The 23538-nt window shown below is 53.2% G+C and overlaps 1 protein-coding gene across 2 annotated transcripts in view; it reads left to right on the forward strand.

Annotated features, from left to right (window-relative positions):
• The window catches only part of MAP2K1 (mitogen-activated protein kinase kinase 1), a 79055-nt gene that overhangs the window by 14633 nt on the left and 40884 nt on the right, over positions 1–23538 (forward strand). The window contains exon 2 of one of the 2 annotated variants that reach the window (XM_055125791.1): positions 16117–16188. The exons of the other annotated variant lie outside the window; for it this stretch is intronic. Coding sequence (XP_054981766.1) covers positions 16117–16188 — 72 coding nt within the window. The remainder of the gene's footprint in view (positions 1–16116; positions 16189–23538) is intronic. 2 annotated transcript variants of the gene reach the window in all.

The following is a 23538-nucleotide window of genomic DNA, read 5'->3' on the forward strand; positions in this document are numbered from 1 at the left end:
ATAACCACCAGATAGAAGACAAAAATCTTTTATCTATAAGACTGGAAATATTACTTCTGATATTTGAGGACCTCTCTGGCTTATTTACACCCCCATCATCTTGAATTTGCACCAAAGTTCTGGATATTCTCTTGTAGAGATGAGGAAAAAGAATTTCAGGAAAGTTAAGTAAATTGCACAAGGTTGCACAACTGTTAAGTGCTGAAACTAAGTTTAAATTTTGGGGTGACTTGGGTCTCCCCCCCGGCAGTGCTTAGGGCTTACTCCTGGCTCTAGTCTGGGATTGCTCTGGGGACAGTATTGGGTGTCAGGGATCGAACCACGGTTGGCCATGTGCAAGCAAGTGCCCTGTCCACTGTGCTATCTCTGCAGCTCCTTATTCATTTATTTTTGCCCCTTTAATTTGCAAAGGAGAAAATGAGGGACATAAAAAGAGAGTTGTCACTGTCATCCCGTTGCTCATCGATTTGCTTGAACGGGCACCAGTAACGTCTCCATTGCGAGAGTTGTTGGTACTGTTTTTGGCATATCGAATACACCATGGGTAGCTTGCCATGTTCTGCTGTGCGGGTGGGATACTCTCAGTAGCTTGCTGGGCTCTCTGAGAGGGGTGGAGGAATCGAACCCGGGTTGGCCGAGTGCAAGGCAAACGCCCTACCCAGTGTGCTATACTTGGACATTTTCATCCATTTGATCAGTTCAGGCCTTTGGACTGGTGACCTTCCCTGTCATCACGTTCTGCTTTAAATGAACAGAATGTGTGTGTAGATGTGTACACGCTCTGCAGACACAAACCCCACACCGGGAGTTGCCCCCGAGCTCAGTGAGTGTCACCTCCTATGTGCTAGTGGCCTTGCAGCCTGGCTGGCCTAGCCGACTCGCGTCTTTGCTCCAGAGGACTGCCCTGTGATGCCGGAGTTCAGAGGCCATCTCTGAATTAGTTTCCTTCAGGGCAACGGAGGATGTCGGATAGAAAGGAATTCCGTTCTCAGTGAATGAAATGACCCCTGGATTTCCTCTGCTCCTTCCTGCCTTCCACCAGGCACTTCATATCGGACTTGCAGCTGCTAACCATTTGTCTTCCAAACCAGGCCATGGCCAAGCAGTTCAAATGACAGAGGTATGTGGGCTGCACGTGGTAGCAGCTGCCTGTGATTTGCTGTTTGCTGGTATTTTGAATGGCGTTTGTGTTAGGGTCAAAAAGATTTAGATTAACTGACTCTAAAACAGAAAAGAAATAAGAGAAATAACGTCTAGGCCAGAGCGCTATCATAGGGGAATTTGCTTTGCGTGTAGCCGATCAGTTTGATTCCCTGATACCGAGTATGGTCCTCTGAGCCCACCAGGAGTGAGCACAGAGCCAGGGATAAGCCCTGAGCACCACTGATGTGTAACCCCCCACCAGTAATTTAAAAACCACTTTTAATTTTTTTTTCTTTTTAGTTTTTGGGTTACACCTGGTGATGCTCAGGGGTTACTCCTGGCTCTGCACTAAGGAATTCCTCCTGGCAGTTTTGGGGGGACCATATGGGATGCCGGGGACTGAACTTGGGTCAGCTGTGTGCAAGACAAGTGCCTTAACCTCTGTACTCTCCACCTCCACATTTAAACATTTTTAATCCGTAACAGTACATACCTAAGATATACCCAGAACTGGGCTAAGACATGCTGAAAAGAACTTTTTCTGAAAAGTTGGAAAAGGTATCATTGTTACGGGGGCGTCAAGAGCATTTTGAATTCTGTCTGAATTCTATTGTCAGTATTTGCCATCCTTGTGTCTACTTATTTAGGCCTAAGATTCAATAAAAGCTGTAGTTTGGATCAGAATTTCAAAGGAAAGCGAAGAATCAGGCACACTTGTCCTTTAGGAGAAGCTATTAAAGACACTTCAATTATATACTCCGGTGTCTGAATGACATCTAACGTGTGTCTGTGCGTGGGGGGCTGGGCATGTCAGAACAGAAAGAAGGCATTGTACTGGGGTAATATTTTTAGGAAGTCTGAATGTAATGTTTGATTTAAATGTGCTACACGCAAACTTTGAAAAGTTGTCTTTCAGAAACTGAGAACTTAAAGTTTTGGGGGGATTTTCATAAAAAATATAATGTCAAAGATGTGTAAAAGTACAATCAGGTTAAAACAGAAATTGTATTCTGTTTGCTTGGGGGCCACACCAGGCGATGCTTAGGACTTACTCCTGACTCTGCACTCAGGAATTACTCCTGAAGGGCTCAGGGGACCATTTGGGATACCGGAGATCGAACCCGGGGTGGCTGCATGCATGCATGCAAGGCAAACGCCCTACCCGCTGTGCCTCTGTGTTTGACCCCTTCATCAGAAATTGGACAGTGGCAAAGTGTCCAGCACGGGCCAGTCTTCCCTGAACGTGATGAGGGAGGGAGGAGAGACCTTCAGGGTGACGCGTTCCTCTGGGAAGGTCCCTTGGGAGCTGGGACGCGGATCTTTCTCAGTGCCTAAAATGGTGTTTGTGGGGCAGTGACAGGAGGAGTTTGTGCGGGAGCAGAGCGCCCAGATGAGTCACAGAGCGGGCTCTGAGTTTTAGCAACTGGGAATAGTAGGTTTATGAAAGTTTTGGGTTTCATTTTGGGGCAGGGCCATTCCTGGCGGTGCTCGGGGGACCATATGGGATGCCGGGAATGGAACTCAGCAGCTTGCCAGGCAAGCACCCTGCCCACTTGGCTATTGTTCCAGCCCTAGAGTTTTGGAGTCTAAAGGTCCAGATATGGGATAATCCGGGGAGAGCGTCATTTTTCCTCTGTCGTAGCGTTTACTTGGGGCACCGGCAGTGCAGTGAAGAGGCCAGTTTCCAGCCAGGTTTACAGGTTTGTTTTGGCTTTGGGGGTTGAGGGGCTACTCCCAGTGCCCTGCTTGGGGGCCACACAGTGTCAGGCTCCCACCTGCAAAGCCTCTCCCTTCAATCAGAGTTTGGAATTTTTTTCTTTATTTGTGTTTTGGTCTATACCAGGCGGTCCTCAGGACTTACTCCTGCCCTCGTGCTCAAGGATCGCTCTTGTCAGGGCTCAGGGAAGCACATGGATGCCGAGCACTGAACCTGGTTGTCTGTGTGCAAGGCGAGTGCTCTTCCTGCTGTATCATCTCTCTGAACCCAGATTCTGAAGTATTTTCTCTTTGCCTTCACACTTCTTTCTTTATTTGGTTTGGGGGCTGGGGGGCCATCCATGGTCGTGCTCAGGGCTTGCTCCTCACTCTCTGCTCTGGCTGTGCTCAGTGCTGGGGATCGGACCTGGGTCTCCCACATGCCGTCTCTTGCGCTCTCTCCCCCGCCCCTGTGCTTGGTCTTCACCCAGCGACCAAGCCCTTTTCTGGAAGGTCCCACAGCCTAGAGGTGTCAGCGGTTTCAGGCTGCAGCACTCTGCAGAGGAGGTCTGAGTTCGGCCCCTGTCCTGGCCAGCTGGCCCCGTGACTGCTCTGTGTGTGCAGAGCCCGGGTGACAGCAATGCCCCCGACCTCTGCTCCCTGTCCCCCCTCGCAGAGTCCTACAGAGCACGCTTTCAGTCTCCTGGTAGACTGTAAGGTGATTTGACTTTTATTGAAGGGAATCTGGAAGATCTTTGGCAAATAAAAAGGTCGGGACCACAAAGGAGGCTCCGGAGAACTTGGCTTGGCCTTTTTCACGCCAAGATTTGATTGCACTCTCAGGTTTCCTGCGCATAGGCCAGAGCGGGTGTGGCACAGTGGGAAGGCTGTGTTTCTGTGTCCTGGGAGGATGGGGCCACGGCTGCTGGTACTTGGGGGCGCCTCCTAGCTTTTTTTTTTTCTTTTTGGGTCACAACCGGCGATGCTTAGGGGTTACTCCTGGCTGTGCACTCAGGAATTACTCCTGGCAGTGCTCGGGGGACCATAAAGGATGCTGGGAATCGAACCCGGGTTGGGCACATGCAAGGCAAACGCCTTACTTGCTGTGCTATCACTCCAGCCCCAACTCCTAGCTTTATGTTCCTTAGTGCTCCTGGCTTGGGGCGTGCGAGACAAGTGTCTCACCATTGGTATACTCTGTGTGGGCCTCGGCAGGAGGCTGTCATCAACAGACACGGGTTCAAATCCTGGCTTTATTCTCTGAGAGATCTACAGGCTTCTTCACATGCTCGAGTCTGTTTGTAGGATATAGTCGTACCAGGTCTAGGAAAGAATTCACGGAGAGAGAGAGAAAGAGAGAGAAAGAGAGATAGAGACAGACAGACAGACAGACAGACCAGAGAACTTCCTGTGGCAGGCCCCACAGCTGTTCTTTAGGAACTTAGAACAATGCCCGGGTATATTGGCAGTTTGGGGAGTTGTGCTGGAAGTAAAGGAATTCTTTTCAGTGAAACAGGAGGCTGCAAAAGGTGCTTAAGAAAACAACTGCACCCAGGGACAGCCCGATATAGACGTGCCCAGCATCTCTTGGACTGCCATCTGCCCGCGTGTGTGTGTGTGTGTGTGTGTGTGTGTGTGTGTGTGTGTGTGTGTGTGTGTGTGTGTGTGTTCGTAGGAGTTGGAGGGATAGTAAAGGCAGCACTTCCTTCCAGTGACTAACGCCCGACGTCAGGATCCCTTCTTGGCAGATCGTGGACTCTGTTCTTCACTCAGTTATCTCCTTTAGTGGGCCCCGGCCGCTGCTCAAACTGTCTTGCCTCTGGGCGACTGTTCAGTGTGTCCTGGAGCCCTGACCTGGGTCTGTGCTTCCTTGCAGGTCACCTCTCCCTGTCGTCCGCCCGCCTCCAGCAGTGGCCGTCTGCTCTGCTTTCCCGGGGGCACCCCATCACTCTCCGCTTGCACACGGGCTGCTGTGCAGTGGCCTTGGCGTGGCTGTTACTCTGTCTCCGGTACAGGCGGTTTTGGGGAGAAGGGGTCAGTGCTGGTGACCACACCCGGGGCCTCATACATGCAAAGCACACGCTCACACACGGTTGACTGTGATACCCAGCCGTGGCCCTGGGGATGGAGCCCTGCCGTCTGGTCAGTTATTGACAGGAGAGTCAGCACTGGGGTTGTGGCAGTCCTGGTGCTTGTGGTGAGAGACTGGCTGGTCTCTTGGTTTGAACTTCAATCCCCCCCTTTTGCTGCTGATGCTCTGGGGTTTGCACACTCTTTTTCTTTGGTGTGTGTGTGGGGGGGCATTTGGGGCCACACCCAGGAGTGCTCAGGGCTTACTCCTGACTTGGTACTCAGGAATCACTCACTCCTGGTGGGCTCGGGGACCATAGAGATGCCAGGGATCGAGCCCAGGTTGGCTGCATAAAAGGCAGACGCCCTCCCTGCCCCACTCTCCCCAAGCAGCCCTGGCCTGCACGTCCCTGACGGTGGCTCTCCGGTCTGCACACTTGCTTGTGACCCTCACAGGCTTGGTGGTGCACAGAGGTGGTTTGTGACCCCAGGGATCCCAGTAGCTGTGCCACCAGGCTCAGGTGGGGAGGCGCTAGGGCGCCAGCCCCCGTTCCCTGCCCGCTCAGCCCTGGTTCTCCCTGGGCCCCTTTCAGGGAGTCGGTCAATACCCTTTGTTTGCTTTTTTTTGGGGGGGGGCACACCTGGGGATGTTTAGGGGTTACTCCTGGCTCTGCACTCAGGAATTACTCCTGGTGGTGCTTGGGGAACCATATGGGATGCTGTGGATCGAACCCGGGCTGGCCGCGTGCAAAGGAAACGCCCTACCCGCTGTGCTGTCGCTCTGGCCCCTTTCATTGACCTTTGAGTCCATGTATTTCCTCCCTCAACCACGCGAGCTAGGCAGGATGTGCTTTAGTCCTCCTTGGGAGCTTGGGAACTGACCCCAGTGAAGAGCCCTGTCGGGTTATGCAGATAATGTTGAGTACCTCTAGTCCTGTTTGCTTTTTCAGCCCCCAGTTCCCTTTGAGCCCAGAGAGGACACGTCTGGTCTGTGCACCCTGGTGGGAATGCCTGTGGTGGGTCTGCAGCTTGGCGGGGAGGAAAGCGCGTGGAGTGTGGGTGGGCACCTCTGGAAAGGCTGAGTGCACCGTTGACCCCCGGCAAATGCATACCCTTGGCAGTATGTGACATCGGTGGCTGAGTATATGTGGTACCTGGTGGCTTTTCACACTCTACACCCCACTCCCCCCGTGCCTCTCCGGGAACTGGGCTAGGACAGATGGCTGCAGACACAGGCTCCACAGCCTGGCGTCCCGTCTGCACGCCACGTGCTGGGGAAAGTTGAGGTGGTGCAGTCACACAGGCTCAGTGGCACAGTCCTACCCTGCTGGTGAGTTAACACCCTGGGTAAATCACACTTCAGCAGAACGCGTTTGGGAAGAGAGCTTCATTTCACTGGGGTTGGCTGTGACTTCCCACCCACGGCCCTCCCACCCCGCCCTAATGAACGGAGGCTGATAAGGCGCCGGCAGTGCACAGCCGGGCTATTTCTGGGCGCAGGGGAGCGAGGCATTGTGTGAATCACGCTGTTCACCGCCACACCTTCACTGTGCTCCTGCTGGAGCGGCTCACGCAGCTGCTCCGGGCGTGTCCTGAGAGATGAGAGATGGAAAGGAAAGTGGTGGAGGGCTCAGCCTGCTGAATGGAGCGTGGAGAAACTGAGTCACGGGGAGCCCGGGTGCCGAGTCAGTGCTTGTGAAGACTGAGTTGGGTTCCGGGCCCTGTTTCTCTCCGGGGGGAGGCTCCGATTTTCGGCCCTGCCCCAGTCTGTCCTTCTGCCCCCAGCCCGTGGCTGTCTCCCAGCAGCCCGCAGCCCTGGGCATTGACTCCTGGCTGGCAGGTCTCTGCAGAGTTGGTGCGGGCCTTGTGTGAATGCGGTGGGACTGAGTTTCTGGGGAGGGTGAGAGGGGGCAGGGCAGGAAGTCTATGCAGGGGGAGAGAAAACTTGTTTGTTTTCTCTTTTGGCTTGAAAATCATCAGCTTTTGAGGCTGGAGTGATCGCACAGAGGGAAGCCTTACATGTGGCCAGCCTGGGTTCGGTCCGCGGCATCCCATACGGTCCCCTGTGCACTTCTGAGAGTAATTCCTGAGTGCAGAGTCAGGAGTAAACCTCTGAATTGCCAGGTGTAATCCATAACACCCCCCTCCCCCAATAAAGAAAAAAGAAAAAAAAAAAAAGAAAGACCATCAGCTTTTGTGGCCGGAGAGATAGTGTAGCAGGGAGGGAGCCTGCCTTGCATGCACCGACCAGGGTTCCATCCATAGCACACTCAGGTTCTCTGAGCACCACCAGGAGTAATTCCTGAGCACAGAGCCAGGAGTAACCCCTGAGCACCACCAGGTTTCCCCCCAACCCCCCGAAAAAAAAAAAGAATAAAGAAGAACCATTAACTTTTTTTTTCTTTTTGGGTCACACCTGGTGATGCACAGGGGTCACTCCTGGCTCTGCACTCAGGAATTACCTCTGGTGGTGCTCAGGGGACCATATGAGATGCTGGGAATTGAACCCGGGTTGGCCGTGTGCAAGGCAGATGCCCTACCTGCTGTGCTATCGCTCCAGCCCCAGAACCATTAACTTTTGAGATTCAGCTATGCCAGCTAGACGCACCATTCAGAGGTCAGAGCCCGGCTGCAGACTCTTGAGATTGTAATCTCAGATGGCCCAGATGAGAAGGAGGCACATTTCTCACTTGGCCCAGAATGTTCTGCCAAGGGGCTGTGCCAGTCTCGTCACATGCAGTCCCTTGTGGCGGGGTGCTCATGGTCCAGGTGGGGACTCTGGGCTTGGACACACAGGCTGCCCAGCTCTCGGCACCCAGTTGCCTTCCCTGTGGGGTGCTGAGTGTAGCTGGAAGCTGTGGCACAGCCGAAAGAGGCAGTTTGCCACACAGGCCCTCATGGGGACTAGTGAATTGTCGGTTTGTTTCTTGGTTTAAAAAAATAATTCTCTGGGGCTAGAGAGATAGTACAGTGGGTAGGGCACTTGTCTTGCACATGGGTTTGATCCTCAGCATCCCACGTACTCCTTCAAGCCAGCCAGGAGTGAGCACTGAGCCGGAAGTCATCCGGGAGCACCTCTGGGTGTGCCCCAGAAACTAAAGGAAAAAGAGGGGCTGGAGCAGTCGTACAGTGCTTGCCTGCATGTGGCAAGCGTTCTGCCCGCTGTATCATTGCTCTGGCCCCTGACTGACGATTTTAATCTTATGTCTTAGCATGGCATCCGAATCATAGTAAACGTTCATTAAAAATTCACTCCCAACTATGTACATTTCATTTGAAGCTTTTCCTTACAGTTTATTGCTAGTGTTTGGGAACTCTGCTTTTTTTTTCGGGCGGGGGGAGAGGATTTGGGTTTGGGCCACACCTGGCAGTGCTCAGGGATCCCTCCTCAAGCTTAGGAAGTTCTCTGTGATGCCAGAATCACTCCAGGATCAGCGGCATGCAGTAATGCCCAGCCCTGCTCTCGCTCTGCCCCTGGATGTTGGTCTGGGGAGAGTTTGTATGTGTGAGTCCTTATACTTGTCTGTTTTGTTTTCCCCTCCCTTGTTGTGAACTTCTCGGGGAAAGAGTTCAGGATTTTTTGGGGGTTGTATCCAGTGGTGCTCATGGATTACTCCTGGCTCTGCACTCAGGAATCACTCTTGACTCTGCACTCAGGAATCACTCTTGACTCTGCTCAGGGGTCATATCGGGTATCGGGATCAAACGTGGATCGGCTGTGTACAAGGCCAAAGCACCCTCCCTGCTGTGCTGTCTCTCCTGTCCTGGAGGAGTTCTGTTTTTCAGGACCCATCTCTAGCCCAGGCCTGGGGGTCGTGGGGTCTGTAAAAGCGACACGTGTGAAGATTAAGGTTAGCTTACGGAACTCCTGTGTGATCAGAGATTGCCCTGTTAGCATTCCGTTAACATCATGGAGAATATTTTGTGCCTTGAGTTTCTGGATCATTTTTCTGGAATCAACTCTTCTCTTTGTCTTTTTTTGACTGATGGAGCAAAACTGGGCCGGTTGGAGTCCTCAGAGAGGTGATTCCTGCTTGATGTGGTTGAAGATCAAGTGTGAGATTTGGGTCCAGTGGACTGTGAAAGACGATGATGGGCCCGGATGTGGTTTGAGGACAGAAGGAGTCGCAGCCCCTCTCAGAAGAGCCAGGCAGCTCCTAGGAAGTCGGGCCTGAGGCAGGATGTGGCAAACCAGTGGGTCAGTGAGAGCCGTTCTCCTGCAAGGAAAGGAAGTGGGTGGGGAGAAGCAGAGAGGAAGAGCTTGGACAAATCTTCTGTCTGCAACAGTATGCCGCTGCTGCAGCTGCTTTTTTGGAATGCCAGAGAAACTCTGGACAACTTGGTTTTCCATTATTTATTATTTTTTTAAATTGGGGGCCTTAACCCAGTGGCCACTTGCTTCGCCCTGGGCAAGGGGAGTGTGCAAACCCTGGAATCCGGCCCAGACCTCCACCATGCAGAACATACATCAGCCCTCTGCGCCTTTGCCCCGATGTCCCTGTAGAGTTTTGACCCAATGTGATCACAGTCGAAAGCATGCTTAATAATTCCGGCTTGAGAGAGAGAGTACAGTGGGGAGGGTGTTTGCCTTGCAGGTTTCCAACCTGGGTTCTGTCCCCGCTGTCCTTGAGCCCAGCCAGGAGTGATCCCTGAGCGCCGGCCCAGACGTAAGCCCTGAGCACAAGCAAACAATATATGCATAGATTGAAGAAGTTCTGGCTTTGCAGTTGTTTCTCTGCTGTTTGCCGTGCAGGGGAGTGTTATCTTTGTGGGCTATTTCCTTTGGTCATGCGTGTGTTCTTCGGTGCCCTCTGAGGGCTGGCGGAGAAGCGAGGTGCGATCCAGTCACACCCTAGCCAGGGTAAGCGTGAGAAAAGGGGTGTTTCCTCAGGGTCTCTGCACTGTCTGTGTGAGACACATTCTTCCCTGCTGCCTTGAGCTCGCAGGTGCTCGTGGCGGTCTCTCGAGACAGAGGACTGTGCTCCATTGAATGCTGAGGGGAGCTCGCAGGCCAGGGGAGCCGGTGGGAACCAGCCGTGCGCATGGAGGACTCCAGACAACTTGACTTCAAGTTCAGGGTTACTCCTTAACCTTGACACTTTTTGTTTCTGTTTCTGGGCCACACCCAGTGGTGCTCAGGGCCTACTCCTGACTCTGCATTCAGGGGTCGCTCCTGGTGGAGCTCAGGGGGAACAGACGGGATGCTGAGGACTGAGCCTGTGTCGCCTGTGTGCAAGGCGAGTGGCTGACCTGTTGTACTACCTCTCCGGCCCCTAAAACAAGGATGCTAAAACGCCAGTAAATGTAAACATTCTGGGCCAGTCTAGGTATGTGTGCTAGGATGATCTGTTTCTTCATTGATATATATCTTTTTTTATTGGGATATAGTTGAGGTCACGTCAATGTAAGGTGCATGGCAGATTGATTGAATCCATTCTATACTGCGCGCGATTCCCATCATAGCATAAACTCAGACCCTTCTCATGTTGCATAAGAATTTCTTCTTTGTGGGGGTAACATTTAAGATGGAGTCTCCAGCAACCGGTTGTTGTTTTGTTTTGGGGCCATGCCTGGCGATGCTTAGGGCTTACTCCTGACCCTGCACTTAGGAATCATTCCTGGTGGTGCTCAGGGAACCATTTTGGGTGCTGGGAATTGAACCTGGGTCGGCTGCATAGAAGGCAAGTGCCCTTACTGCTGTACTGTCTCTCTGGCCTCAGTTTTGTTTTTTGGACCACACCCACGGGTGCTCTGAGGTTGTTCTGGCTGTGGAAATCCTATGATGCCCCTGCTTGAACTGAGGACCCTGGAATTCAAAAAAGTTTAGGTCTTTGAACTGTCTCGGGGTCAGTTGACTGCAATCATTGTGTCATGCATTGGGTTTCCAGAATTTGCTCATCTTCTTACTGTAAATTTGTACTCTTGGTCCAACATCTTTCTGGCTTCCTCCCCAGACTCTTATTGTTCTACTTCATGCTTCTGTGAGCTTACGAGTTTGGCTTTCTTAACTTTAGCATGGAGGTGAACTTTGGTATCTGCCTTGATCTGACTCAGCTCACTGAGCATCATGCTCGCAAGTTCCATCTGGGTTTGTAAAGTGTGTGGGTCTTTTAAGGGCTAAGTATGATCCATTGTGTGTGTTGCAGCTTTTTTGTTTGTTTTTGATCCCACCTGTGTTGCTGGTGGGGTGGGGTTTCCTCTCAGTGTTGGTGTCTGGGTTTGAGGGTCCGAGAGGATGGTGGGATGCCAGGCCGGGATTGAACCTGGGCCTCTTGCGTGTCTTCCACCCTTTGGGCTGTGCCTGGTCCCTGTGGATCATCTTTCTTATGCATCCACATGTGGACACAGCTTGTTTCCATATCTTGGCTATTATAAATGTGATAAACGTGGGAATGTATATCTCTCAGAGATTTCTCTGCCTTCTCTCCCCACCCCCAGAAGTGGGATTTCTGGATCACATATCACCTCTATTTTAATTTTTGGAGGAACCTCTATTTCTCTATAGTCAGTAGCTGGACCAAGATAGCTCTAGCCATTTTATGGCCTTCTCCCTAGTCAGGAAAATAAAATTGACTGTTCTCTGTGCTTTGACGCTGACTTTTCCCAAGTGCAGAGTACTTGAGGGGCGGGGGTCAGGGTCTGTGGGGAGCTTGTCCAGGGCAAGAGAGCTGGTGCAGTGGTAAGGCCCCTGTTGCCTCCTCAGTACCACACACGGTCTTCATGCACCGTCAGGGCCTGGGTCACTCCTGAGTACAGAGACAGAACTAGCCCCTGAGCACTGTTGGGTATGATCCACATCATTTCTCCCCCACGTGCCCCAAAATCTTGTCAAAACTTGGGGTGACTGACCCATGCACTCCGGGCTCGCCTGCACCCCAGCCTGACAGTGTCATCTCTCCTTTACTTGGAGCATTCTCCCCAGAGTCACTGCATCTTTCTACAGGGTATGGATTTCCCTCACATTTACCCCTCTCCGAGCTCCCTTGCACCCTCCTGTTACACTATCATCTCTCAATAATATTTAGGAAAAATAAATAGGGGCCAAGAGACAATCCGCAGGAAAATGCTTGCCCTGCATACGGCACCCCAGACGGTCCCCCAAACCCTGCCAGGAGCAATCCCCTAAACTCAGTGCCCTGAGCACTGCTAGGTATGGCCCCGAAACCAAAGGAAAAAATATATATAATATGTATAATAAATCAAAGACATAGGGCAGTCAGCTTACTCTAGCCAGAATGAAAACTCTGCTGCTGTTTCTGTTTCTCTTGCCCTCCTGTGTCTACCCACATTAATACTACAGCAGATCACTAACTTCAGGATAAGAAAAGAACTGCATGGCCCCCCGGAATCCAGTTCTCTCTGTCAGCTCCCAGTCCTGTCTGTGGGAAGGTGTTTCTCCGTGTCGTGGAGTAGTGGACAGGCCAGCTCAGCTGCGTCCGGCCTCAAGGGGGACGTGAGCAAGTGCTTGTAAGGACCACTCCTGGCAAGGATCCAGGGGCCGTGTGGGATGCCAGGGATTGAAACCTGGTTGGCTGTGTGCAAGGCATGTGCCATACCTGCCGCGCGATTGCTCCTCCCCTGGAGACAGTCTGGAGGTTTCGTTTTGGATGCACGCCTGACAGTGCTCAGGTGCTGTCCTGGCACACTGCTCAGGAGTGTCTTCCGTGTTGCTTAAGGGACCAGGGGGCCCTGAGGGGGGATCTCGACCTTGCCCATGCAGAGTGTGTGCCCCAGCCCTGGGAGCCGTCTCATTAGCTAGTCCTCCCTGGGAACGTGGGGAGAAGCCTAGGAGCTGACAGTAGGCACTGGCAGGAAGGCGGAACCGTGAATCCTGATGTGCACGGTGCCCTCCTGAGCCATGCCCTGCTCGCGCCCAGCAGCCTGTTCCGGCTGTGCAGCACTGTGCCTCCGTGGCATCCCGGCTCTCTTCCCCGGAATAGTTTCCAGCTCTTGGTGCCTCGGTTTACGCTGGCCCCACCCTTTACTGCTTTTCCCACTGCTCCCAAAACGGGAGACGCTCCAAGACTAAACCTCAGCGTTACATTTTGTGATCTGCATCTTCCTTTCCTCGTCTTTGGTGGCGGTGTCTTTTCTGTGTGTTCTTTTAGATTCCTGCGCCCACATCACTCTCAGTGTTGGATCCCCGTGCCCAGATCACGTGCAGCCTGTGGTTATTACTGGGACTGGCAGCCTTCTGTGTGGGCCTTGTAATATTGCTCTCCCTTCCCTCTCTCCCCTCATTTCTCGTCTCCCCTGCCTTTTTCACTCTCCTCTTTCTTTCCCTCTACCCTGTAGTTTTTGAGAGGTCACACCCGGTGATGCTCAAGACCTATGTCTGGCTCTGCTCTCAGGGATCACTCCTTGCGGTGCTCCGGGAACCCTATGGGATGCCAGGGATCGAACCTGGGTCTCCTGCATGCAAGGCTAGTGCTCTCCGCACATCTGATCTCTCTGGCCCCCCACCCCCACCCATCCACTCTCTTCTCCCTGCATCTGTGTGTCTGTACTTTTCTGGTGAGGGCAAGGGCTGGATTGCGTGATCTTGCCTTCCCGTCACAGCGGGAGCTCATCTGCTTTTTTAAACCAGAGGGGGGTATAATCTGCATGTTCCCTCCTCAGAATTAGAGCCCTCCGAAGGCTTATAATTTTATTGTCACTTCTACCTCTATGGAATTCATGTATTTCCCTTTTAGGATGGTTTTTCTCTTTCTGCTGTATTGAATCCGCATGGAATTAGGTTCCTAGTCCCTGGTTTTCACCACGAAGGGGAGAGGGTGTCACGCCATAGCAAGAACGACATTAAAATCTGGTCTTACGTGACCTGCGATACTTCCTTTGGTGAGGTCCCTTCCTTCCTCTCTTGCTTTCTCCCTCAAACAAGCTTCTCCCGTTTGATTCCTCGACTCAGCTGCCCGGGTCCCCACTCCCCCGCTCTTGAGGCCTGCCTGTGCCAAGGCGTAGAGTTGGGCCTTAAAGCCTGGGCCGGCTCTGGGGTTGGGCTGGCCTTTGCCGTGGAGGGGAGTGCTGGCACCTTTCTCCTTGCAAAAGGCAGGAGTAGGCATGGTTCTCGTTGCTTTTAATTCCAGTTAGGTCTCCGGTTGGCGATGTCACTCTCTGAGGGTTTGGGTGCTGCTCCCCTGGTTTCGACGGGGGGGGGGGGGGTTGTGTGCAGGGGAGGGGCTGACTCCGGTGCTGGAAGGTCTCTCTGGGAGGCTGGGACGCACATGTGTCTTTGAGGGCCGTTTCTGTGCGGCAGTGATCAGTCTTCACACAGACCTGACCGTGGGGGTTCACACACTTGCGGGGCTTCCTGGGGCATCCCCTTGGTTGTGGGACTCCAGTGCTGGCCGGGAAGAGACCTCTGGGGGCCATGCTGTGTGCACACCTGGTTGGGGGCAGGACAATGTGCATCTCCTTGCGCTGGACCTGCCGTGAGCGGCCCTGTGGTAGTGGTGCTCAGGTGGGCTTCGGTGGCGGCCGTGGACTGGAGGTGGGCGTAGCTGGCGTCCTTCCAGAGACCCAGCCCGGGCCCTGTGTTTCTCCCAAGGCCCTCTTCCTGCCATCTTGCTCTGGCCTCTGGTTCTTGGCCTCTGTGCCTCAGAGACTCACTGCCTTCTGGGGGTCTCAGAGCCGGTTCGTGTCAGGTCCCGGGCCTGTGACTGGTGATACTGCACAGGCCGGTGTTATACAGGGGTTCTCGGAGGCCTGTTCAAGAATTGGGGAAAGGTCGGGGCAGAGGCATTTTCCAAGACCACAGGGCACCGCTGGTCCTTTCCCGAAGTGCCAGGCCCGCCTGTGTGGTGGGCACCACAGGTCCCCGGTGTGCAGGTGGTCATCTCAGCGGACTGTCACTAGGCTGTCCTAGCACTGCTGCTTCCAGCACTCCCTGCCTGCCTCCCTGAGTGCCCCGTCTCTTTTTTTCCTTTCTGATCTTTGGGCCACACCCAGTGATGCTCAGGGCTGACTCCTGGCTTTGCTCTCATGGAGCACTTCTGTGGCTTGGGGGGCCACATGGGGTGCCAGGGATGGAACCTGGGTGGTCTGCGTGCAAGACAGACGCTCTCCCTGCTGAACTACCCCTCCAGCCCCCCTCTCTGAAGGCCACCAGCTTTGGCCGTTTCTGCCCAAGTGTTCATCCTCTTTCCTCTTCACCACCGCCAGCTGCGCCTGCTGTGAGGGGTTTTCTGATGGGAGCCCCTTTAGGGAGAGATTAAATTTGTTGTTTTTCCAGGAACACCTTTCTTTTTTTTTTTAAAAAAAAAAATCAGTTTCACTGAGGTATTATGGTTGATAATACTCTTTTTACTTTTGCTTATAATGTTACTGCACCACACCAGAGTAGACTGACTTTTTTGCAGAACATAATTCTTTTGTTTGATTGGTTTGTTTTTGGGGCCACACCCAGCCGTGCTCAGGGTTACTCCTGGTTCTGCACTCAGGAATCACTCCTGGCAGTGCTCGGGGGACTTACATGGGGTGCTGGGGGTCAAACCCGGTTCTGCCACGTGCAAGGCAAATGCCCTGCCCACTGTACCATCACTTCAGCCCCCGCAAAGCACGATTCTTTGCTGCAAAGGAGTAAGTCGCTCATTGGTCAATAATCTGGTGTTAGGAATGAGATGGTGGGATTTGTTTGAAGGATCTGAGATTTGCAGCATGGTGTGGAAAAAACCATCAGCCTTTGGACTTCTGACTCTCACCTGGGGTAAGTGACTTAACTGCTCCACCCACATCCATGTCTGTAAAATGGGAGCAAAGCGCCCTATGCTTTTTAATGTCATTGAGGGTTAATGGGTTAATGGTTGTATCAAGATTGAGGAAGCCCCTCTCCTAATTACATCTCAGTTTCCTTCTCTGTCGGACCCCGTGATTATCTCCTTCTTGTTCCCATCAGTGAAATAGAGGCCATATTCCCTTTTGCCCTGTGTCTTCTGCTCTTCCCCGCCCCCCTCCAGACTTCATCACTTTCCCTTTTTGTATTTCCATAGAAGACTGGCCCTTTGGGGAGGGATTAATATGTGGTTAATTAAAATAAATGTGGCCCCTCCCCCAGCACAAGGAGCCAGAGGCTGCCAGTCCCCTCGAGCCGCCATAGGACCCCCCTCTCTGAGCCAGGCTGTTGTTCAGTATTTAAGAAGAGTCGCTGTGAGCGGGTGGTCCTTTGGCTCCAGAGCTTCCTCTGTGTGTGTGTATGCGTGTGTTTTCCAGCCTGACTGTCTGCAGAGACATGCCGTGGGAAGGTAGTTTATATGATTTCAGGAGCCTGTTTGATTCCAATGGGTAAGTTGGTTTTTTCTTTTTTTTTTCCTTTCTTGCTTTTTTCCGCTAATGGATAGGACTACTTGATTCTTATTTGTCTCTTCTTAATTAAATTTGTTTTCTTGACTTTAAAACCCTGTGTGTTTTGGAAACTACTTGTTTTGAAGGGAAATTAAAGATGAGCACTTACTTGTCCTAGCTCTTATTTTCAAGTTTTATTCAACCCACCCCCACACCTTTCTTCTTGTTTATTATAACGGTCTTGCTCCCTGCTACAAGCCTTGTCCACTGCAGTGCACCAAGAGTGGGTGTTTCTGCCCCCTGGGGGGGCTGTGTCCAGGGCTGGGGGTGGTAGCTGCCTGGGGTGAGGGGGGGGTGCTATTTACTGTTTCAGGAATGATTCTAGGCTAAGCAATTTATTTACTTATTAATTTTTTTCTGGAAAGAAGTTGTCTTCTATTTCTGGGTTTTGGGATGTGTGTGTGTGTGTTGTTTGTATTTTTTGGCTTTTTGGGTCACACTCAGCCAAGCTCAGGAGTTACTCCTGGCACATCCAGGTGGACCATATGAGATGCTGGGGATCGAGCCCTGGCCAGCTGCGTGCAAGTAAACACCCTCCCCAGGGGACTATCACTTCAGCCCAAGAAGGTGTTTTCTGAAAAGGGAGAGCCCAGTAAGTCTGGGAACCTCCGGTCTCCAGAGCAAACCTTTCTGAACTGCGTTCTCTTCTTTCGTGCAGTTAAAATTCACTGAATAGTTCTGATTTGGACCAACCCAGGCCTTGGGTCTCATGCAAATATTTGGCTCCTTCCGAGTTTTCTGTCGGCAGATGCTGGCGACACCAGCCTGACCGGAGCTCCAGAGCTATCTGGGGTGTCCTTGGCCCCTTTTGAGGATTAGAGGAACCTCCATGTGCAGTCTCTGCTTTCAGAGTATTTTGAGGACTAATGGCTGGCAATCACACCGTGGGGGTATTAGGAGATTACAGGTGCTCATCTGTGTGTGACAGGAGGCACTCATTAATCAATACTAGGCTGCTGCCAAATCAGATGTTATTCTTACTAGCAATAATTAACTGGCAACGGCACAACGGAATTGAATATTTAGCATTTTAGGCGATTCTGCTTTTCCTTTTAAACATCGCCACTTAAAAAGGATTGTTGTTATTGTTGTTGTTTTCGGGCCACACCTGACTGCTCAGGGCTCACTCCTGACAGATTCAGGGGACCACTTGGGATACTGGGGATTGAACCCAAATTGGCTGCAGGTGGGCGTCCTCTCTGCTGCCCTGTCACTTCAGCCTCTCACCCTTGGTTCTTCACCACATCATCGACTTAAATTGCCTTTTATCGGTCTGGATTTCTCTTATTTCGGCAGCAGAACCTTCTGTTGCTGAAATGCCTGGATTCCTCAGAGGAGCCCTGGGAAGATGAAGCAGTCGATGTAATGTCAAGAGAAAAGGCAGACTGCAGTGACGGGACAGCAGACAGGGCGCTGCCTTGCGCGTGGCTGACCCCTGTTTGATCCCCGGCATAGCATACGGTCCCCTGGGCCCCACCAGGGGTGACCCCTGAGTGCAGAGCCAAGAGACAGCTCTGAGAACTGCTGGATGTAGCCCCAAAGCAAAAAGAATAAAAAGAGGCGGGGGGCGGGGGATAGTAGTGAAGATGGGCTCTGAGTATGGCTAACGTGTGGACAGGGAGTTGGGCTGAACAGGACCACGTCTCCAAAAGGACATGATACTGCCAAACCTTCCCAGGGCGACGGTCCCGGGCTGAGAACTCTGGGGCCTTCCCCAGCGGGGGCCGGCAGAGTCCGGAAGCCTCCAGCTGCATCCTACATACACAGAGCTGGGCCATGACTGAGCCTCATGGCAGTGCCAGCACCTAACTGTCTCGGTTCTATAGCTTCCGGACACTTCAGAATTTCGTGGTACTGTCAGCCAGTAGGCAGGAAAGTTGGAAAGAAGCACCCCAGATTCAGCCTGAACAGTGACGCAGAGGACTCCACTAGCACCGACCCGTAGTAGACCCTCAGACAGTGACTTTAGTAACATCAGACAACAGTGACCACAGATTGACCGCTGTCGGTCTAAAGTTTGATAATTCTATTTGCCTTTGTGTTGTGATTTGCCTTTGTGTTGTGACAAACAATATGAAGTAAATCTGTTTGTTCCTGCAAGGGGGCAGGCTGGGGTGGTGGGTGGGAAACGGGGACATTGGTGCAGGGAAGGGCACTCTGGGTGTTGGAAGGTTTAAGGCCTGAAACAACTGTATTATGAACAACTTGGTAAATCACGGTTTTTTAATAAAAGTATTATTTTTTAAAAAAAGAAGTTGGGCTGGAGAGATAGTACAGCGGTGAAGGCGCTTGCCTTGCACATGGCTGACTTGGGTTCATCCCTGGCACCGCATACGGGCTCCCGTGCACAGCCAGGAGTAATTCCTGAGTGCAGAGCCAGGAGTAAGCCCAGAGCACCACCAGGTGTGGCCAACAAACAAACACACAAAAACACCAAACTGATAAACCAAAGAAGCAACAACCAGGGCCTGAAGCCGGCCCTCCCCTTGCAGAGGTGCCAGGTGCTCATTCCAGCTGCACAGTTCTCTCCTGCAGTACTAGGGGAAGAGTCTGGTACTGGGAGATTTTCTAGCACTGAGAGGGGCCATCTCCTTTAACGACCCTATTTTCTCTCTGTTGGAAACCGAGGGGAAGTGACTTGTCCAGGTTCACTGGTGGAGTGACTCTCAGAACCGGAACCCAGGTCACCTGACTCCCAGACCCGCCCACCTCTCGACGCCACACACCTGCTTACACCTGCTTTCCTTCCTTTTAAGAATTGTAGGGAGCAGAGGCATAGGACTGGGGGGAAGGCACTTGCCTTGCATGTGGCTGACCCAGGTTCAATCCCTGCCATCCCTTATGGCCCCCTGAGTGATTCCTGAACACGGAGCCAGGAGTGACAGCTGGGCACCGGTGGGTTTGGCCCCCCGAACAAAGCAAACAAACCATTTCAGGTCTCTTGAAGGAAGAGGAACTCTGCTGGCTGGAAGCCGCTGCTTCCCCGCATGTGTGCCTGGCCCGGGAAGTGGGGCTGGGGGCTGCTCTCAAGAACAGTGACTGCGAGCTTCTCTCACCTACACATCTGTCAGCAAGTAGAGGAGTAGGCGGCCAAGATATGAGCAGCTAGCATTAAGGGGGGGGGGGGAATTCAATGGAGCACGTTATGTACCAGGCAGATAATGGCTGTACCTTAGGACGGCCTCCCACAGCTTTTGTTGTTGTTTTTGAGCCACACCTGACAGTGCTCAGGGCTGACTCCTGTCTCTGCGCTCAGGAATCACTCCTAGTGGGGCTGAGGGGAACATCAGGGATGCAGGATTGGGAACATCAGGGATGCAGGATCGGGCCCGGGCCAGCCACGTGCATAGCCAGCGCCTTCCCTGCTGCACCGCGGCCCTGCTCTCCCACTGCATTCTGAGTCTGCGCGCCCAGAGCTGGGTTCGGCACCGGCACGAGCAGAGCTCTCCCGTCACCCATGGCATGGCGGAAGCTCGTGCCCGCCCTAGAGCGACCACAGACACACGGCAGAGTTTGCCTGCCCTGGAGAAAAAGAGAACGCCTGGCTCAAGGGCTGAAAACAGACCAACCCAGGGGCCCAAGTGATGGTACAGTGGGGAGGGCACTGATCCCTGGCACCACTCCAGGTCCCCTGAGCACTGGTAGGAGTGAGTGATCCCTGAGCACAGCAGCCAGGTGTGGCCCCACAGTAAATAAACACAGCCAGAACCAGGAGCTGGAGAGATAGCACAGTGGGCAGGGGACTTGTCTTGCATGCCGCTGACCCGGGCTCCATCCCCAGCACCCCAGATGGTCCCCTGAGTCCTACCAGAAGCAACCCCTGAGCACAGAGCCAGGAGTCAGCCCTGAGCACTGCCAGGGATGACCCAAAACCAAGCAATGACAGACTGAACTAGGATAGCAGAGCTCGTTCCCACTTGTCTCCAGACCTAGCGGGCGACTTTCCCATGGAAAACATTCCTTGTAGGCTGTCCCCGGAGCAGGGCACACACGAGGTGGGTGCCACTCAGGACGGGGGGCGGCGCAGCAGCACAGGGTCACGTGTGGGAGGCCTGGGTTTGGTGCCAGTGCCACCGCGTGCCCTGAGCACCAGCAGGAGTCAGCCCGAGCATGGAGTTCACGTTACACGGGCACTGTCAAGTAGGGCACCAGAACAAACCTGCAAGGTGCCCCTCTGTGCAGGAGTTGCGGGAACACGGAGGAGCGGGCACCCGCAGCTCGGGCCTCGCTCCAGACCTGCAGTGAATCACAGGCATGTGCAGCTGTCGGGTGACATGGGAACAGGAAGGTTCGACCTCTAGCCTGACCGCCTCACGGGAAGTGTGACAGGAGAACATTCCCCTTTCGGGGCTGGAGCCGTAGCACAGCAAGGGAGGGTGTTTGCCTTGCACGCGGCCGACCGGGTCCCATCCCCAGCGCCACAGAGGGTCCCCGGAGCACTGCCAGGAGTGACTCCTGAGTGCAGAGCCAGGAGTAGCCCAGAGCACTGCCAGGTGTGCCCCCGAAACAAAAACAAAAACAAAAAAAAAACTATTTCCTAGCATAAAAGATGATTGTCCTAGTCTCTGATCTTTTGTATCTAGTATTCAGTCAAAATTACAAGGGTGAGGGCCGGGGGGACAGTACAGAGCAAGTACAAGCGCTTGCCTTGCTCATGGCTGCTCTAGGTTTAATCTGTGTCATCCCTTGAATAGCGCCAGCAATGGTTCCTGAGTGCAGAGCCAGGAGTAATTCAAAAGTATCTCTGTGATCCCAAAACAAAACAAAAGAATTAAAAATCAGAATAGAGGGCTGGAGAGCCCAGTGGGTCAGTGGGTCAGGTGCTTGCTGTACGTGCATGCCTAGGTACCATTGATAGCAGATAAGCTTATTGTAAGGAGCTGGATCATGAGATCATGGAGTCTCAGTGAGTCCAAAATTGACAGGGTTGGCTAGTTGGCTGGAGAACCCTGGGAGAGTTGGTTGAAATTCAAATCCAAAGATAGCGTGAGAGCAGAATTCTCACTTCTGGGGAGGTCGGAAGTTCTCTTTGTTCTGTTGAGGCCTTGAGCTGACGGCTGAGACCCCCGGTCTCATGCGCCTACCAATTTAGGTGTTAGTCTTCCCTGTCACGGCCCCCCATCCCTCACACGTACTTTCCGATACATCCACGACAGAGTTCGACCAAGTATCTCCACGCTGTGATCCAGCCAAGTAGTCACCTGAAATTGACCATCACCCGCATTCCTTCTGACCTCCACCCCAGACCATGACCGCTTTCCAGCCTTGTAATTGCATACCTAACCTTTTAAAAAAAAATTTGGGTTTCGGAGCCTCAGTCAGCTGTGCTCAGGGCTTCACTTCTGGCTTACTCTGTACTTGGGGATCACTCCTGGTGGGACTCAGGGTGCCGGGGACTGAACCAGGGTCAGCCGTGTGCGGGGCAAGCGCCTTAGCCTTTGTCCTGCCTCTCAGCCCTGAGCGTCTTTGGCGTTTGCGATGGACAGAAGAGTCGAATGTGCCTTCCTCTGCCTCCGCTTCTGTTCACAGAGCCTCTGTACATAACCATGAAGCATCTCCCTTCTCCCCGCCTCACAAACTTTTTCTGGGTGGGGGACAGGATAAGGACTTCGGACCAGAAAGGGGTACCCTGCCCCAGTGCCCCAGCACTCCCAGATGGTCAGGGGACCACAGCCTCCTTCGCTGGTGTTCGTCTGAGCAAGCTTCTTCCTCCCCCTTCACCCCCCCAATCATGCCTTCACTGTCCCAGACCCTTCCCAGTGCCACAGGCTCTCCGCCCAGTCCGCCCTCCTGCACGAAGCCCTGTTCCTTCTACCCACTCATCGTCACCGTCTGCTCTGCCCTTTGTGCCCCTGCAGAGGTGGCCTCTGTCCCCACGCTTGGTTGAGGCTCACATCAGTGGCAGCCGCCTGGTGTTTAGCATGGCACATGGCCTGTCTGTGCTGGCCCTTGGCAGCCGAAGCTCCCCTTCCTTTGTCTGGGAACATGCCTTGCTCCCTCCCCCCCTGCTTCAGGCCCGCACCCCACGTAGGCTGGAGGGCTGGGTGTCCAGGGGCTGGGAAGTTTTGGGGTCCGGGAGTTGTGACTTGGCATCCTCCAGCCCTGTGAGCTTGTTTGTCCTTGCTGGGCCTCAGTTTCCCCCCTGTGAAGTGCACTGGCTTGGGTGATCTTGATGCTTCCCCCGCTGCTTCTCCATGGGAGCTGCTGAGCTGTAGGCAGATTCCAGTGGTGGCAGAACAGTCAGGCTTAGCAGATGGGCGAGATGGCGGGGAGGGGAGGGGGGTCCCCACCCTTGGATCACCCTCTCCCCACCCACTGCATTGTGCCTGGTGTGTGCGGAACACAAATGACGACCCTTGTTTTTCTCCCTGTTCCTTGTTTTTCTCCGAGTTCCCGTTTGAAACCTATAATCTTCTTGGATCTCTGTGAGTGCGTGTCTACTGTCAGAGAGCGTTGGGGCAGAATTTACGTTTCCGTTTGTCGTGTACCCGCTGCTGTGGTGAACGCAGCTGGGGCCTGAGTTTATGAGAGCTCAGCTGTGTGCTCTGTGTGCACGTGTGTGTGCATATGCATGTGTGTGTGTGTGTATGTGTGTGTGTGTGTGTGTAGGTTTATTGTGCAGGGCCTTGCTGTTTTCCTCAACCCCTTTTTCAGATTTCACTGATTTCAGTTCGAACCAAAGACTGTCGGGCAGACCGGTTTTTGCTGACTGAGTTTCCACTGCTGGTGACCTGATGGAGGGCGAAGGTGCCCTTTCTTCCTGTTGCTTTGCTAGAAGTATTTCACCTCGAAAGGGCAGAAGTGGACTTCATTGAACCCGGCTAATTCCAGCGCGAGAGGAAACAACACTGACTACAATCACATTATTGACTTTTATGTTTTTTTTGGGGGAGGGGACATGCTCCCAGGCAGTGCTCAGGAGACCCCAAGCCTCCTACCCAGGCTGGCGGGTCAGTTCAAGGGCACCAGGACTTGGTGTATCCAGTCCTGGGATTATCTGGACTGTCCCATGTTACAGGACCTCCAGCCACCCCTGTGCTGCGGACTATACTGGGTGTGGTCCCAGGCCGGGCATCACCTTATGAACCTTTTGACCTCTCCAGCCTCAGTTGGTTTAATTTTTATCTTGTTTTGTTTTGCTTTGGGGCCAGTCCTGTGAGCGCTCTGACTCCTGGCTCTGCATGCAGGGATCACTCCTGGTGTTACTCCAGGGACCCTATGGGAAGCCAGGGATGGAACCTGGGTCAGCTGCTAACAAGACAAACGTCTTCCCTGCTGTACTAGCCCTGG

Source organism: Sorex araneus, chromosome 2 (genome assembly GCF_027595985.1).
Source record: "Sorex araneus isolate mSorAra2 chromosome 2, mSorAra2.pri, whole genome shotgun sequence".
NCBI classification, from domain to species: domain Eukaryota; kingdom Metazoa; phylum Chordata; class Mammalia; order Eulipotyphla; family Soricidae; genus Sorex; species Sorex araneus.